The following is a 14,271-nucleotide window of genomic DNA, read 5'->3' on the forward strand; positions in this document are numbered from 1 at the left end:
GCCCGGCTAATTTCTTTATTTATTGTAGAGATGAGGTCTCGCTGCCCAGGCGGGTCTCGAACCCATGGGCTCAGTCAATCCACTCACTTCAGCCTCCCAAAGGCGCAGGATTACAGGCTGAGCCACCGAGCCCAGCTGAAATTGCTTTTCTTGATGCCCTTTTTTTTTGAGTTGGAGTCTCTTTTTTTTTTTTTTTTTTTTTCTTTCTTTTTTTCCAAGTTGGAGTCTCACTCCATCACCCAGACTGGATTGCAGTGGCCACTCCCGGCCACCGCAGCCTCGACCTGCTGGGCTCCGGCGATCCTTCTGCCTCAGCCTTCCAAGTAGCTGGAAATACAGGTGCGCACTACCACTCCCGGCTAATTTTATTTTTTTTATTTACTGTAGAGATGAGGTCTCACCAAGTTGCCCAGGCGGGTCTCAAACCCGGGCTCAGGCAGTCCACTCACCTCAGCCTCCCAGAGTGCTGGGATTACAGACTCAGCCACCGAGCTCGGCTGATTCTTGATGCCTTTTCAATACATTTTTAAACATTGTATTTACTTATTTATTTAAATTAACAAATAAAAACTATGTATATTATGTAAAACGTTGCTGTAAAATATACATATACATTGTGGAATAGTTAAATCGAGTTAATTAACATATATTTATCTTTCTTGTGGTGAAAACACTTAAAATCTATTCTTAGAAATTTTCAAGAGTATAATTTATTGTTAACAGTAGTCACCATATTATACAGTAGATCTCTCTTGAACTTATTTCTCCTATCTAAATACAATTTTGTATCCTTTGACCCACATGTCTCCCATCTCCCACCCTAACCCCTTGTAACCATCATTCTATTCTCTGCTTCTATGAATTCAACCTTTATAGATTCCACATATAAATGAGATCATGCAGTATTTGTCTTTCTGTGCCTGGCTTATGTCACTTGATGCAGTGTTGTCCAAGTTTATTCATGTTGTCACAAATGACAGAATTTCCTTCTTTTTTTTTTTCTTTGTGAGTTGGAAGTCTCATTCTGTTGTCCTGGCAGGAGTACAGTGGCACACTCATGGCCACCCAAGTGTCAACCTGCTAGGCTCAGGTGATCTTCTGCCTCAGCCTTCCAAGTAGTCAGAACTACAGGTGCATGCTACCACGCCTGGCTAATTTTTTAATTTGTTGTAGAGATGAGGTCTCACCAAGTTGCCCAGTCTGGTCACGAACCTGTGGGCTCAGGCAGTCCTCTTACCTTGGCCTCCCAAAGTGCTGGGATTATAGGCTTGAGCCACCATGCCCAGCCCCTTCTTTTTTTAAGGTTGAATAGTGTTCCATTTTTATACATACCATATTTTCTTTATCCATTCATCTATTGATGAATACTTGGGTAAATTCTTTTTCTTTTCTTTTCTTTTTTTGAGTCAGAGTCTCAACCTGTTGGGCTCAGGTGATCCTTCCCCCTCAGCCTTCCAAGTAGCTGGAACTCCAGGCATGCACCAACATTCCTAACCAGTTGATTTATTTATTTATTTATTTATTTGTTTGTTTATTGTAGAGATGAATGAGGTCTTGCCAAGTTGCCCAGGCTGGTTTCGAACCCCTGAGCTCAGGCAGTCCTCTCACCTCCACCTCCCAAAGTGCTGGAATTACAAGTGTGAGCCACTGCAGCTGGCTGATTCTTTTTGTTTTAGTCAAAGTCTTATTGTCACCCAGGCTGGAGTGCAGTGGCACACTTCCACGTATGGCTTCTGCAGCCTCAACCTGCTGGGCTCAAGCGATCCTTCCCCCTCAGCCTTCTAAGTAGCTGGAACTGCAAGCATACCCCACCACACCTGGCTTTTTTTTTTTTTTGGTAGAAATGAGGACTTGTTAAGTTGCACAGGCAGAACTCAGGCAGTCTTCTTTCTGCTACCTCCCAGAGTGTTGGGATCACAGGCTATAAGCCACTGTGCTCAGCCAACTTAGGCTGATTTTATTGTGAATAATGCTGCAGTGAACATGGGAATGCATAAACCTCTTTGACATGCTGATTTCAGTTCCTTTGTAAATATAACCAGTAGTGTGATTACTGGATCATATCTATTTCTAATTTTCTGAGAAACCTACATATGGTTCTATACTTCTTCCATAATGACTGTATTAATTTATATTCCCACAAACATTGTGGAGAGGCTTCCCTTATTTCCACATCCTCTCCAACACTTATCTTTCATCTTTTTGATAATTGCCATACTAACAGATATGAAGTATTATCTCATTGTGGGTTTCAATTTGCATTTCTCTGATGATTAGTGATTTTGAGCATTTTTTTCATATACCTGTTGGCCATTTGTATGTCTTCTATTGAGAATTGTCTACCCAAATCCTTTGCCCATTTTTTAATTTCATTATTGGTTTTCTTACTATTGAGTTGTTTGAATTCTTACATATTTTGAATATATATTTTGGTTATTAATCTCTTATCAAATATATGGTTTGCAAATATTTTCTCCTATTCTACAGGTTGTCTCTCACTCAGTTAACTGTCTCCTTGGCTGTGCAGAAGCTTTTTAGTTTGATGTAATCCCATTTGCTAGCCAGTACTTTTTTAAATTTTATTTTTGAGACAGGGTCTCACTGTGTCACCATGCTGGAATATGGTGGCATGATCATAGTTCACTGCAGCCTCAAACCACTGGACTGAGGCACCCCTCCTGTCTCCATCTCCGGAGTATCTAGAACTATAGATGTACCATAATATCCAGCTAAAATTTTTGTTGTTGTTGTCTTTTGTGGAGACAGAATCTTGCTGTGCCTAGGGTGGTCTCAAATTCTTGGTCTCCAGCTATCCTCCCGCCTAACACTCCCAAAGTGCTGGGATTACAGGTGTGAGCAACCATGCCAGTCACTTTTTTTTGTTACATTTAAAAAATTTTCTTCATGACATGGATAATATTGAGCAGCTAATAAAAATCATGTTGTTCTTGGGCACGGAGGCGCAACACCTGTGATCCCAGCACTTTGGAAGGCCAAGGCAGGAGAATCACTTGAGCCTAGGAGTACAGTATCAGCCTGGGCAACATAGTGAGGCCTTGTCTCTACAAAAAAATTTAAAAATTAGCAGGCATGGTGGCACTCTGTAGTCCCAGCTACTTGGGAGGCTGAGGTGGAAGGATCACCTCATGCCACTGCACTCTAGCCTGAGCAACAGAGAGAGACTCCAACTCAAAAAAAAAAATCTTGTTAGAAATGGGTTTATGGCTTGGGAAGATGTTTAAAGTATTGTATTATGTTTTTAAAAATCAGCATATAAAACTTTGTTCAGAATTTGAGGTATTTTAATGCTCTCATAATATAAAAATGAAAATTAAGTATAATACAACATATACTGTTACCATAGTTAATAGTTATGCTTATGTTGCTATTGTTTTAAGAAAATAATGTAGAGTTGTTTGTTTGGGTTTTTTTTTTTAGGCCTGTTGATAGCATACTGTAGAAGATTTGATGTTCAAACCGGTTCTTCTTCTATATACTATGTTTCCTCCACAATTGGTAAACTTTTTTTATTTTTTAAATATTGAATTATATTGTGTAGAGGAAAAGGCAGAGATCTAAAAATATGGAGTCCAGGATTCTAATTCTTTGCCATTAGTTAATAAAATAAGTTTTTTCATCAAAAAGGAATAATTAGACTTTACTGATGATATTACAAAGTTTTGGAGGTTTAATAAGGAAATGAGATGTGAAAGAAAAAGATTAAGTTCTATAATAAAAGTTTATTAGAACACCTGGCACATTTGTAGTCATTAAATTGTATGTTACTAGATTTTTTTCCCCTAAATTTGTGTGTGTGTGTGTGTGTTGTAGAGATGGAGTTTCTATATGTTGCCCAGGCTGGTCTTGAACCCCTGGGCTTCAAGTGATCCCCTCACCTCAGCCTCCCAAATACTGGGATTATAGGCATGAGCTACCATACTCATCCTTTCTAGATTTTTTTAAAATAGTGTGTAGATATAACTATTCGGTTATTTAAATAAATTTGTGGCACAATAACATCTCACCTGAGATGGCAGAGGTAGTTGTCACTTATCCCTCTTTTTTTATTATTGAGAACAGAGTTAAGCACAGACAAAAAAACACTCTACTGCATCTGAATGAATCAAATAAAGTTCTCAAAGTCCATACACCAAAACTCTGTCTATATACTTAGGTAAATGGCCTGCACTGGATCCATTTGAATACTGTTTTTTTTTTTAAAAATTGGAGTCAGTCTGTAGCTCAGGATGGAGTGAAGTGGCACACTCGTAGCTACTGTAGCCTCAATCTACTGGGACTACAGAGGCGTATGCCACCACGCTCAGCTAATTTTTTTATTTATTGTGTAGACGAGGTCTTGCCTTGTTGCCCAGGCTGGTCACAAACCCCTGAGTCTAGGCAGTCCTCTCACTTTGACATCCCAAAGTGCTAGGATTACAAGTGTGAGCCACCACACCCAGCCTCCATTTAGATACTCTTCTAACAAGGTTTGCAAGTCAACAGTGGAATTAAATCCAGTAAATTAAAAGTATATATTAGTAGTAGAGAAGAATGTTGCTAGAAATAGTTACCCTGACAGCAAGAAAATAGCTAAGTGAGGGAGAAGATAAAGAAAAGAAAAGAAAACTATAAAGAAGTAAGAAAAACAATCTAAAATCTCTAAGTATGGTACTCCTTAAGGGCTTTAAAGTATTAGAGTCCAGTACCAGTCATTGTGATAGAATACAAGAACACTCAGTGAAAAGGCAGATTATAGGCGTGTTCATTAATTTGTCTGTGTAACTTTGGGCAACTCACTTAAACTCCCTGGTCCACCATTGCCTCATTTTTAAAATGGGAAGCTATCCAGGTACAGTGGCTCATGCCTGTAATTCTAGTACTTTGGGAAACTGAGGCAGGAGTATTACTTGAATCCAGGAGTTCAAGACCAGCTTGGGCAACATAGCGAGACCTTTTTTCTAAAAAAAGAAAAATTTAAAAATTAGCCAGGCATGGTGGTTCACGCCTGTAGTCCCAGCTACTCAGGAGGCTGAGGTGGAAGGATTGTTTGAGCCCAGGAGTTTGAGGCTACGGTGAGCTGCAGTTGTGCCACTGCATTCCAGCCTGGGCAACAGAGTGAGACCCTGACTCAAAAAATAAAATAAAACAGCAAGCTAGACTCTGTTGTCTGTAAAGGCCCTTCCAGCTCCAATATTCTGAGACCGTGTGTTCCTAATGAAACCCCGAGTCATTAAGAAAAGTTCAAATGATGTTTGGTATGTTTTTATTAAAGAATCTTAGTACTTGGGAGGCTGAGGTGGGAGGATTGCTTGAACCTAGGAGTTCGAGGCTGTAGTGAGCCATAATTGTATCACTGCATTCCAGCCTGGGCAATAGAGTAAGATCCCAACTCAAAAAAAAAAAAAAAAAATTTAAAAGTTTAGGAAGTATGTAGTTAACATTAGGAAGATCTTTCTTTTTTGAATTATTGCCTTTATCAATAACTGATGATTAGGTTATTAATAATTGCCAGTTTCCAAATTTTTCAAAAGCTCTGTAGAATCTTTCTCTTAATTCTGTCTAGAAAAATAATAAAATTATGGTAGGAAGTCATAGTGCAAAAATGTCCTCAGAATATTTGAAAACCAATACTTCAGTGAGGAAGGAAAAACCTACCTTTGGTAGCATGTAGAAATGACTGACAACTTGATATTCTTCTTACAGCCTATGCCATTGGCATGATACTTACATTTGTTGTTCTGGTGCTAATGAAAAAGGGGCAGCCTGCTCTCCTCTATTTAGTACCTTGCACACTTATTACTGCCTCGGTTGTTGCTTGGAGACGTAAAGAAATGAAAAGGTTTTGGAAAGGTAGCAGCTATCAGGTATGTGCTTATACTTTGGTTACCAAGTTATCTTATAACATAATGTACAGACCAAGTTTGGATGGAAACAGCATATATATTTGTACAACAACTGTTGTGTGTATATACATATATATACACATACGAACACACAACTATTTACACAACGTCTTAATTGTATCAGGTATTGTAAGTAATCTGGAGATTTAAACTATACAGGAGAATGTGTACAGGTTATATGCAAATCCTATACACCTAGTTAATAGACTAGAACATCTGTGGATTTTTGTATTCATGGTGGAGGGAGTCCTGAAACCAATCTTCCACAAATACTGAAGGACAACTGTACTTCCTCCTTACTCATTGTTCACTTGCTGCACCCTCAGTTCTCCACTGCAATCTAATGCCAAAGTCCTGATGATTCAAGACACAACTACTAAGAAACAGTGGGAGAGCATCAGGGAAAATAAAACAGCATTTCTTTTTTTCTTATTTTGTTTTGAGTTGCAGTCCTACTCCATTGCCCAAGCTGGAGTGCAGTGACACGCTCACAGCCACCCCAGTGTCGACCTGCTATGCTCAGGCGATTCTTTCGCCTCACCCTTCCTAATAGCCAGAACTACAGGCATGCGCCACCATGCCCGGCTGCTTTTTGATTTATTGTAGAGACGAGGTCTTGCCAGTTGCCCAGGCTGGTCTTGAACCCATGGGCTCAGGCAATCCTCTCGCCTCTACCTCCCAAAGTGCTGGAATTACAGGCATGAGCCACCTCACCCGGCATCAACATGTGTTTCAAAATTCACTCAAAAGTGGGCTTCATGAAGGATGAAATTCTGTATTTAAAATAAGTACTAAATTTTAAGACTGATATAAGCTATCTGTAGTCAGAATCCTCAGGTTTTGCAGATACTCTCCAGCATCTAAATGGGTCCAGCTAAACTGGTCATGGCACTCATTTCAGATTTAAATGGATTGAGTTGACCTTCCTTTAAAATTTCTAGAACATTTCTCCATAAGACCCTGTGAAAAAAGAAAAAGTTAAATAAAATTCCTAGAACAAAGAAAATCTTGGTACTAGAATGTCATGTTTGAGTTGTTTCTTCATTTAAGTTAAACTGTTTTCTTTTTTTCCTAAATATTCTTGATACTTCAGTAAATTAAGTTTACATAGAAATTAAGGAGGAATGGGAAACCCTAGCCTACTGTGGTCAGGGCCATGGCATTGACCCCCTTCATGAAGGTACTTTGTGAGGCAGTTATCTCTGCTTTTCCCTATTTCAACAAAATACCCTCCTCCATTCACTCTCATGCATGTTTGTTAGTGGTCACATGAACCAAAAGAGAGAAATTTCAGGTGGGTGGCTACAATTCTGATATTAGATAAACAGTTCAAAGTTCATGTCTATCTTGTGGTTTGTCTGCGGTGTGGTTAACACTTAAGTTACAGGCTACTCTATTTGGAAAAGGCACTCATTTAGAATTCTTTTGGGGAAATCTTGTAATTACTTTGAGATGTGGTTTAAATAATAATACTTACTGTTCCTATCTCACAATGCTGTTATCTTACCTTATGCTAATATACGTAGAAGTAGTTTATGGTCATAAGGTCCTTGACTAAACTAATAAGATAACTTTTAACATTTCCATGAAGATGACATGCACACAGGTTTTTTAAAAAATCTTTATAGATTTTTAAAAATAAAAGCGTGTCCTATAACACATTCTACTACTAACCTTTGAAAGTCACATCTCAGGCTAGGCCCGGTGACTCATGCCTGTAATCCCAGCACTTTGGGAGGCTGAGGCAAGAGGATTGCCTGAGCTCAGGGGTTCGAGACCAGCCTAAGCAACATGGCAAGACCTCTTCTCTACAGTAAATCAAAAATCAGCCAGACATGGTGGTGCATACCTGTGGTTCCAGCTACTTGGAAGGATCACCTGAGCCTAGTAGGTTGAAGCTGCAGTGGCCATGAGCATACCACTGCGCTCCAGCCTGGGCGACAGAGTGAGACTCTGACTCAAAAGAAAAGTGCTCTTCTTATTTCCTTTTCCTTTGCTTAAAAAAAGAAAAAATACTCCGTAGCATTTTTAATAGTTTTATATTTCTTCATTCAGCAAATGTTTATTGAGCAGTTTTGTTTGGTTGTTTTTTTTTTTTGAGTAAGAGTCTCACTCTGTTGCCCAGGTTAGAGGGCAGTGGCATGCTGGGCTCAGGTGACGTGCTGGGCTCAGGTGATCCTTCTGCCACAGCCTTCCAAGTAGCTGGAACTACAAGCATGCGCCACCACGTCTGGGTAATTTTTTAAAAATTTATTGTAGAGATGAGGTCTCACCAAGTTGCCCAGGCTGGTCTCGAACCCATGGGCTCAGCTGATCCTCTCATCTCAGCCTCCCAAAATGCTGGGATTATAGGCGTGAGCTACCTTACCTGGCCTGAGCAGTTCTATGAGCTGGTTACTATTTTAGGTTCTAGTGAAACAAGGTGATCAAGTTAGAAACAGGCCTTTTCTCATGACCTCTTCAAAGTCTAGTGGGAAATGCCAATAGAGTCACTAACAATAAAGTGTGATAAATGTGTTAGTTATGGGAGGTGCCATGATAGCTAGGAAAAGGAAGTCATCCTCTGCTTGTGGTTTCAGGACAGGGTCATAAGTGGTTAGGGGGAAGGCTTCCCAAAGAATGTTATTGTTAATACTTTAAGACTGAGCTATGTGTGCCATATTGAAGGAACCATGTCTTCAAAGACTCAAGAGGGAAGACAGCATGGCACATTCTGGGAAATGAAATAAGTTTGGGATGGCTATAACGCTGGATAAGAGTAGGGGAGCTGCAGGAAATGAAAACTGCAGAAGGAAGCAAGAGTAAGAGGCTTGTAGGGTCTTGTAAGCCGCATTAAAGAGATTGTACTTATCCTAAGAACTAAGAACATTGAAGACCATTTAAAATGAAGATAATTTAAGGAATTTAAGAAATCTACAAAATGGATTGGAGAAGTGTGCACAATAGTGGATAACTATTGCAATAAGAAATGAGAGGCTGAGCATGGTGGCTCGTGCCTGTAATCCCAGCAACTCTGGGGGTTGAGGCGGGGGAGTTGCTTGAGCCCAGGAGTTCAAGACCAGCCTGGGCCACATAGGAGACCTCATCTCTGCAAAAAATTAGCCAGGCATTGTGGCACATGCCTTCAGTCCCAGCTACTCAAGAGGCTAAGGCAGAAGGATAGCTTGAACCCAGGAGGTTGAGGCTGCAGTGAGCTGTGATATTGTGCCACTGCCCTCCAGCCTGGGTGTCAGAGTGAGACCCTAACTTAAAGAAAAAAAAGCAATAGAAACCTAAATTAGTAAGGTAGTGAGATGAAGAGAAGTGGACAAAGTCAAGAAAAATATTGAGGCATAATTAATAGGGTCTGGTGATGGAGTCAGTGTGGGCAGAGGAAAAGGAAGTCTAGCCCAGGGTTTCCCAGTTGGGACACCGAATGGGTGTTCTCAGAGGTAAAGGAAAAGCCACAGGGTTAAGGAGGAAGATGATGAATTCAATATTGGACACGTTAACTGTTGGAAATGAATGCGGTGTTGAACATTTCAAAGTACCTGTAGAACCAGAGAAATAATAGGTAGTTGAATAAATGAGTCTGATGTACAGGAGACAGGCCTGGGTAGAGATAGAAATTTGAGTGTGTCATTAGCATACAAAGTAAGCATGTGAGAATGTAGATAGAGAAGAAGAGACTTGGGACAGAACCGCGAGCAAGAAGTTTCTGCAAGAAGTTTCTACTATCAGGGCCTTATCTGATTAACTGTGAGGTAAATCAGGACAAGGGAGACCAGCAGCTTGCGGAATTTTGTTTAGCATTGGCCTTAAATCTCTTTAGTTTAGAATTTCCATTTGGGACTTTTGGAGTACATGTACTATCTTACAGAATTATTTATGTTTTTTGTTGTTGTTATTTTCATTATTACCATTTTATTTTAATTTTTTTTTTTGAGTTGAACTTTTATCTCCCAGGCTAGAATGCAGTGGTACGCTCATGGCCACCATAGACTCAACCTGCTGAGCTCAGGCAATCCTTCTGTCTCAGCCTTCCAAGTAGCTGGAACTACAGGCATGCACCACCGTGCCCAGCTAATTTTTTAATTTATTGTAGAGATGAGGTCTCACCAAGTTGCCCAGGCGGGTGTCAAACCTGTGGGCTCAGGCAATCCTCTCACCTCAGCCTCCAAAAGTGCTGAGATTATAGGCGTGAGCCACCGTGCCTGGCCACAACTTTTAAAATATTATAAAAATATATGCTAAGCTGGGTATGGTAGCTCATACCCATAATCCCAGTACTTTGGGAGACCAAGTTGGGAGGACTTCCTGAGCCCATGGGTTCAAGACTAGCCTGGACAACTTGGCAAAACCTCATCTCTACAATAAATCAAAAAATTAGCCAGGCATGGTGGCGCGTGCCTGTAGCTCCAGCTACTTGGAAGACTGAGGCAGAAGGTTCGCTTGAATCCAGCAGGTCAAGGTTGCAATGGCTGTGAGCATGCCACTGCACTCCAGCCTGAGCGACAGAGTGAGACTCCAATATATATATATATATATATATGCTTAGTATAGAAAATTTGGAGAAAAAAAGAAAAAGAAAAAGAAAATTTGGCGGTGTTTCTTTTTTGAGAAACTTGCCCATGGCAGATCTTTCTGCCACGAATCTTCCTTTTTCCTTTTCTTCTTCTCACTAATAAACTCTGTTTAAAAAAGAAAAAGATGGCCGGGCTCGGTGGCTCAGTCTGTAATCCTGCGCTTTGGAAGGCCGAGGTGAGTGAATTGCCTGAGCCCGTGGGTTCAAGACCTGCCTGGGCAACTTAGCGAGACCTCATCTCTACAATAAATAAAAAAAAAATTAGCTGGGCACGGTAGCGTGCGCCTGTAGTTCAGCTACTTGGAAGGCTGAGGCGGAAGGATCACCAGAGTCCAGCAGGTCGAGGCTGCGGTGGCCGGGAGCGGCCACTGCACTCCAGTCTGGGTGACAGAGTGAGACTCCAACTCGAAAAAGAAAAAGATGGCAACCCCCTCGGGTCTCTCCCACTGTGGGAGCCTTTCTGTCCTCTCTATAAATCCTGCCTTCTAAAAAAAATGAAAGAAAGAGAAAACTAAGTCCACCTATAGTTTTTCACTGCACTTTTGTGTTATTTCATTTTAAGTTCTGTGTAAAAATCATTTTAATGACTGTTATAATATTCTCTCATATGCATGGCCCATACTTTATTTTGTCATTTACTTTGACCCAGTAATTTCTCTATAAGGGATTATGCAAATTGCTTAGAATAGTGTCTATAAATGTATTTATGCTATACATGTATTTGCTATCATTATTTGTAAGAGTCAGGATTTTTTGTTGTTGTTTGCTTTGGTTTATTTGTTGGTTTGGTAGTTATTTTCAGTTCATTAACTAAGTTTTTATATTCCTGGCTTGGATACTAAAACTTTGGACTTTTGTTAAATCTGGTTCCTCTAACCTATTTGTAAAAGAGCAAATTCTGAGCCGTCGTAAGAGTCAGAGAAAATATTCTGTTTAGACTCATTTTTTTCATTGTACACTAAGTTGTGAAATACAAAAAAATGGACATTTGCTGAAATTTTAGGCAAGTCAGTTGCAGAATATTAAACTGCTGTGGCCAGGCACAGTGGCTCACACCTGTAATCCTAGCTATTTGGGATGCCCAGGTAAGAGGATCTCTTGAGCCTAGGAGCTCGAGACTAACTTGGGAAACATAGTAAGACCTCGTCTCTACAATATCAAAAAATTAGGCAGGTGTGGTGGTACACACTTGCAGTCCCAGCTACTAGGGAGGCTGAGGCAGAAGGATTACCTGAGCCCTGGAGGCTGAGGCTGCAGTGAGCCATCATGGTGCCACTATACTCCAGCCTGGGTGACAGAGTGAGACCACCAACTCAAAAAAAAAAAGTTGCTGGCAGGACAGTCTTTTTTTTTTTTTCTCCAGAAAACTCATAATTTTTAGAAGTCATATAATGTAATGCCTTTACAGAATTATTTCCTTGTTTAAAAAGAAAAATCTCATCTGGTAGCTCATGCCTGAAATCCCAGCACTTTAGGAGGCCAAGGCAAGAGAACTGCCTAAGCCTGGAAGTTTGAGACTAGCCTGGGCAACATAGTAAGACCTTGTCTCTATGAAAAACTCAAAAAATTAGCAGGGCGTGTTGGCACTTGCCTGTAGTCCCAGCTGCTTGGAAGGCTGAGGCGGAGGGGTTGCTTGAGCCCAGGATCTCGAGGCTGTGGTGAGCCATGATCACGCCACTGCAGTTCAACCTGGAAGGTTCTGACTCAAAAAAGAAAAGAAAAAGGAAAAGAAAACTCTCATTGCCTATGGCCAACTTTTTTGTTTTTTATTTTTTGAGTTGGAGTCTCACTCTGTCACCCAGGCTGAAGTGCAGTGGCACGTTCATGGCCACTCCAGCATCTACTTGCTGGACTCAGGCGAGCCTTCCTCCTCAGCCTTCCAAGTAGCCAGAGCTACAGGCACCTGCTCCCATACCTGGCTAATTTTTTGATTTATTGTAGACGTAAGGTCTCGCCAGGTTGCCCAGGCTGTTCTTGAACCCGTGGGCTCAAGCAGTCCTCTCACCTTGGCCTCCCAAAGTACTGGTATTACAGGCTTGAGCCACTGCGCCCAACCTAATATCCAACTTTCAGAGACAAATTATTTTAGCTTGAATGCTGTCATTTGTGGGAGACAGTGTATTAATAGTCTTTGACATCAGTTCTGGTGAGTTACTTAATCACTGAAGGGTGTCTCCTTGTCATAAAATGAGATTGGATCTACAGGCAGGTAGGGGAATAAGAAATCCCTGATGAGGCCAGACGTGGTGGCGCAAGCCTATAATCCCAGCACTTTGGATGGTCAAGGCGAGAGGATTGCCAGAGTCCAGGGGTTCGAGACCAGCGTGGGCAACTTGGTAAAACCTCATCTCTACGATAAATCCAAAAAAAATTAGCTGAGCATGGTGGTGCATGCCTGTGGTTCCAGCTACTTGGAAGGGTGAGGCGGAAGGATCGCCTGAGTCCAGTAGATCAAGGCTGCGGTGGCCGTGAGCATGCCACTGCACTCCAGCCTGGGTGACAGAGTGAGATTCCAACTCTAAAAAAAAAAAAAAAATCCCTGATGGCAGATTAGCCTGAGGCTTGGTGAAGCAAGTAGATGTTGAAATCCAGTAAACCTAGTCAGACACTTCAAAAGTAGAGTGAGAAACCTCTACAAGCCCAGTGAGACAGAGGGAGACTTGCTGTGGGCCCTGTGTGGGATAGACCTGAGGGTCAGCCCTGGTTCATTTTTAAGGCTAACAGTGTAATAATGCTTTCCTCCTCTCCCCCAGCAGCCATCATCTCCAAAGCTTTGTCAGTCTCTATTTCCAGAATATCCCTTATTTAACTGCCAATTCAAAATCTGTCTACTCCAAGCAGATTTCCAAAAAATTGGAAGAAATTAAGTCCTTCAATTTGAAATGAAATTCACCTTTCCCTGTCTTTTTTTAGACTTTGTACTTTAAATAGTTATTATCATCTTTACTGCAGTGTAGCTCCTCAGTGTTAAGTACCCACAGTGCTTAAACAGTATTTTATGTACTTTAAATTCAGTTAATGTTATTGAAATTCTTCATGCATTGTAATTATAATATTCAATCCTTAATTCACTGACCTTTAGTCACTTGTGTGTGTGTAGTGTGTGTGTGTGTGTGTGTGTGTGTGTGTTTAGTATAAACTTCCTTATTGTAATCCTCGTAAAATCACTGTAATTGTCATATGCTACGGCAAAAGTGAAGCACTTTTAAAACATTAAACTAGACTTATCTCTCTATAAACTTTATATATAATCGTTTTTGTAAGTATCAAATTTTTTTGCTACAGTTTTGAAATAACCAAATATAAAACAAGTAATATAAAGTAAAGTTAGAATCAAAGGTGATGGCAAATTTGTTTATGCTGTCAATCATTTGGTTCATTCTAATACCTGATTATTAGAGTTGAGTACAAGAGTAGTGGTGGTAAAAATCAAGACTTTTCACTGAAGACTTTTTAAAGGTTAGGGTTAGCCTTGATAGTCTTTTTATGCTATTTTCAATGAGCAAATTATACTTCACTACTTGTTGTGACTTGGAGACTTGACTGAAATACTTTAGTATCTTACTTGGAATCTTACAGCCCTTTCTGTGTATTTCCCTAATCAAAAGAAGTAATGTTTCCATAGGATTTCACTAAAATAGTACTAATTTGGAGTTTTTTTTGTTTTTTTTGTTTTTAATTGGAGTCTTATTTTGTTGCCCAGGCTGGAGTGCAGTGGCATGCTCATGGCCACCGCAGCCTCGACCTGCTGGGCTCAGGTGATCCTTCCACCTCAGCCTTCAAGTAGCTGGCACATGCCACCAT

At 40.6% G+C, this 14,271-nt stretch overlaps 1 protein-coding gene across 2 annotated transcripts in view; it reads left to right on the forward strand.

Moving 5' to 3' along the window:
• The window catches only part of LOC103274324 (signal peptide peptidase-like 2A), a 34,445-nt gene that overhangs the window by 16,126 nt on the left and 4,048 nt on the right, over positions 1-14,271 (forward strand). For both annotated transcript variants that reach the window (XM_008071776.2, XM_008071777.2), the window contains 2 exons: positions 3,439-3,516; positions 5,704-5,864. In XM_008071776.2, coding sequence (XP_008069967.2) covers positions 3,439-3,516; positions 5,704-5,864 — 239 coding nt within the window. The remainder of the gene's footprint in view (positions 1-3,438; positions 3,517-5,703; positions 5,865-14,271) is intronic.

The sequence above is a fragment of the Carlito syrichta genome, unplaced genomic scaffold (genome assembly GCF_000164805.1).
Source record: "Carlito syrichta isolate Samal-C Ts95f unplaced genomic scaffold, Tarsius_syrichta-2.0.1 Scaffold314724, whole genome shotgun sequence".
NCBI lineage: Eukaryota > Metazoa > Chordata > Mammalia > Primates > Tarsiidae > Carlito > Carlito syrichta.